At 43.5% G+C, this 4001-nt stretch overlaps 1 protein-coding gene across 1 annotated transcript; it reads left to right on the forward strand.

Moving 5' to 3' along the window:
* The first annotated feature begins 1344 nt into the window (after window positions 1-1344).
* On the forward strand, window positions 1345-2533 carry Arl14 (ADP ribosylation factor like GTPase 14). Its single transcript, XM_021197141.1, has one exon. The coding sequence runs from the start codon at window positions 1442-1444 to the stop codon at window positions 2018-2020; it is 579 nt and encodes a 192-aa protein (XP_021052800.1). The 5' UTR covers window positions 1345-1441; the 3' UTR covers window positions 2021-2533.
* The last annotated feature ends 1468 nt before the right edge of the window (window positions 2534-4001 follow it).

Genomic DNA, 4001 nt, shown 5'->3' on the forward strand with positions numbered 1-4001 from the left:
AAACTAATCTCATCGTCATTGTTGGGGATTAAAGATGTGTTTTAAGGGCTTGTCTATGTTCCGGCCAGATCATACTGTAATCCAACTTAATCACACAGACCTAGAAGGTTTTTGGATGTGATCCCTTGCCAGAGCAGACATGTTGCTGGATTAAAATTCCTCTTCAGTGTTCTGTGGGCATGCTTTCTATCTTTTGAGGAATAAAATTCTGTCACTGAGATGTGACTCAGGTGACTCTTCTTTTTTCTCTTTTTCTGCCTTCTGATACATTTCTTTAATGTTTGCCTTTAACCTATCATAGAGCTTTTAAAATAATTACTTCACTCCTCCTCTGAGACAACGTTTCTCTGTGTAGCTCTGGCTGTCCTGGAACTTGCTCTATAGACCAGGCTAGCCTTGAACTCACAGAGATCTGCCTGCCCTTGCCTCCTGAGTGCTAACATTAAAGGCATGCATAAGTGACTGACTTTAAAATGTCTACTTTTAAAAATAAGTTTTCAGGAGTTTATCTTTATTTTCTGAGTTCCTTTTTATATTATCTCCTTCTTGTTTTAGGCATATATTTATTTTCCACTCTTCCCAATCCAGCATACCCCTCCCCTACCCGCAGCCTCAGTTCTATCCCAATAGGCCTATTTTCTGTCTTCTAGAATATTTGTCAAAATCTCACCCTCTGATGGACTCTCTGATGACTTTGTTCCTTTTATCATGATGTGTTGGGAAGGAGATGAGATGCATGCCTGTGTATACTCAGGTCGTCATATTTGAGCAGTCTGTTTTATTGAAAAGTGTTTGTGTAAAAAAAAAAAAAAATCCCTAGGGAAATCTGGTCTTGTCAGTAGTGTAAGTTCCCTGCCTGGAAGATTCAGAAATGATGTTCTGCTTCTGAGACCAAGGTTACAATAACCCGGAAAGGCTCAAAGTTTCTACTGAATAATCTGGTAGCAGGAAGCATTTAGATACGAAGAGGGAGATAAACTCTTCAAGCTTTTAGGCAGCCCTGACACTTATTAACAGCTAGATAAGACTGATCTACAAAAAGTTCACTTAAAGTTGGTTAAAACAAAAGATTGTGTTCGTTCTGCAATGGGGTTCCAGCGCACGCCTTACTCTTTGATTTCCTCCGAACTGTTGGACCTGAGAGAACGCAGAAAGCTGCAGCAGCCAGCCACTCCTAATCCTACTCACTCACAAAGAATGTCCCCTTTGAGCCACTGTGATACATGCTGGTTACTCCCACAGATTCTTCAGGATTGGCTGGGACTGCAAATAAAACGCTGTTTGCATATAATCAAGTTGATAAGCTACAATATAAACGAAGACAGGCACCTGTTCACTGTGGCACTTTACTCTCTTTTCCTAAACGTTTACATGAAAGACCTGGAAAGGACACATTGTTTCGGGCCAAAAGAAACGATCTTTAAGGAAGAAAAAGCCTAAAATGGGTCTGCTGAATTCTAAAAACCCCCAAAGCAAGCAAGCCCACGTTCTTCTGCTGGGACTTGACTCAGCTGGGAAATCTACTCTGCTTTACCGGTTAAAGTTTGCCGAGACGCTTGCAACCATCCCAACCATCGGCTTCAACGTGGAAATGGTCCAGCTGCAGAGCAGTCTCACACTCACCGTGTGGGATGTTGGAGGACAGGAGAAGATGCGAACCGTCTGGGACTGCTACTGTGAGAACGCGCAGGGGCTGATGTACGTGGTGGACTGTTCCGAAGGCAAAAAGAGACTGGAGGACTCTCGCAAAGAGTTCAAGCACATTTTGAAGAATGAGCACATCAAAAACACGCCGGTCGTCATACTGGCTAACAAACAGGACTTGCCGGGAGCTCTGAGCGCCGAAGACATCACCAGGATGTTCAAGGTGAAGAAGCTGTGCAGCGACCGGAACTGGTATGTGCAACCCTGCTGTGCGGTCACTGGAGAAGGGCTGGATGAGGGGTTCAGGAAATTAACTGAGTTTCTGAAAAGCCACCGGAGGACAAGAGAGACCTTAGCAATCTTCAAGCAGAAGTGAGACAATGATGCAGTGGAAATGGGAATTCTGTTCTTTTTCCCATGTAAAGTGGGGGAACAAAAGGAAAAGTAAATTGCTGAGTCAGCAAACTTTTCGGGGTTGGTTTCCCATCCTGCTCAGCTAAAGAAGGAACTTTCTAAGCAAACTATGGGATAATGGTCATTGAAACGGAAGAATTTATATTTTGTAAAGGTTAACGTGTTGGATGATTTGAAAGTCATATTTAGAGTCGGATAAATGTTTATTAATTTTGTATGACCACTAAAGTTTAAATGGCTGTCTGCTTATATAGTCAGAACTTTTTCATATAGTTCCCAGATGTTACAGGCATTGAATTTCTACCCTGTCCTTGGGTAGTAATTGAATAGTGAGAAAATAACAAAAAGAAGCTTAGATTGTGGATGTTAACATTTTGAAAAAAATCTTTGTTTTGTAAACAGACACCCAAATGCTGTCAGCTTTTTGACATCTATTGTTGGTAACTTCTTTTATCTTTAAAAAATATATTTTTTTAATGAATTCTTTGAGCATTTCATACAAAGTGGATTGAAACACACACACACACACACACACACACACACACACACCTCTCTCTGCCTTAGACAAAGACCTTCAGATCAATGGCCTAGAAGAACACTGTCCTGCAGGGTGACCTCTGAGTTTAGTGTTCCACTTTGGGCTGCAGCCCCAGAACCAGCTTCAGCGGAACTCCGCTCAGCAGCCCCATTACCCAGGAACACATGTGCGCTTGGTTCCGACCAAGCAGGAAGCTAGGTCAGACTTTGTTCTCAGAGACCTTGTGGTTCACTGGGTGAAGTGACACGAAGCTGGCACCCGGAGCACAGCAGCACTTGTGGCACGTTATCGCGTGAGAGACACCCAGGGAAGCAGGAAACACTTCTTAGGAGAGATGGAATTGAAGGGATGGGCGGGTATCTAATTACCAGGGATCCCACACAGGTGTAAGCTAGTCAAGAAAATTTCCCCTGGTTAGATGATTCTCCAAAGCCATCATGAGCAAGGGACGGGGTGGAGGGGCAGGTGAGCAGCAAAGGAACCGAGGATGGCTCTGGAATGTCCAGGAGAGGAGCAGAGCTCGCAGAGAGGCCCTGTAACTAACACTTTCCTCTTCTTCCCTCTGGCCAATCTCCCTCTGTGTAGAATAAAGTCACAGAGCACCACAGCAGCCCTGGTGGCTCCGAACCTTAAGGTGACAGGGGAAAATAAAGGTGTAATGAGCTAAGCGTGGGGGTAGAGAAACTGTCAAGAGCCCTTGCTGCCTTTCCAGCACACATGTGATGGGTTCCCTACTAGGCTTGCGTGCCTCACAATTAATTGCATGTCATTCCAGTTCCAGAAGATCTGATACCCTTTTCTGGGCACATACATGGCACACACTTACATATATGTAAAAAATGAAAACAAATCTTAAAAGAAAACAAGTCAAGGGTGAAGGCCCCCAGATTGCTTTTACATTTTTTTCTTTCTCCTTGTAGCTATTATTGGCTCAGCAAAGACCCTTCTGTGCTTCATAGTATGACCCACGTAAAGAAGACATTAATGATGGCGACTTTTGGGTTGAAACTGTGTAGAGCAGTTTTTGGGATAAACAGCTTCTCAGATCTTCTCACTTAGTGTCTACAACTGCTCTGAGGGGGGAAAATAGGCATTGTTATTTCAGTTTACAGATGTGAGTGTTGAGACTGAACAAGGTGATATCATATCTTGCACACACATACACACATAAGCCATTTTAAAAATGTATTACACGAAGGTGTTGGGGGTGGGGGGGAGTCACAAGGCAACTTGGAGGAGCCAATTCCTTCCACCGTGTGCATTTTGGGGACTGAACTGAGGTCATGGGCTTGGCAGCAAGTGCCTTTACCAGTTAAGACATCCCTCCAGACAACTGCTATGTCTTTTCCTTTCTTTTGTTTTTGCGATGATAATATAATTCCATCATTGCTCCCTTGTTTTTCCT

The sequence above is a fragment of the Mus pahari genome, chromosome 4 (assembly GCF_900095145.1).
Source record: "Mus pahari chromosome 4, PAHARI_EIJ_v1.1, whole genome shotgun sequence".
NCBI classification, from domain to species: domain Eukaryota; kingdom Metazoa; phylum Chordata; class Mammalia; order Rodentia; family Muridae; genus Mus; species Mus pahari.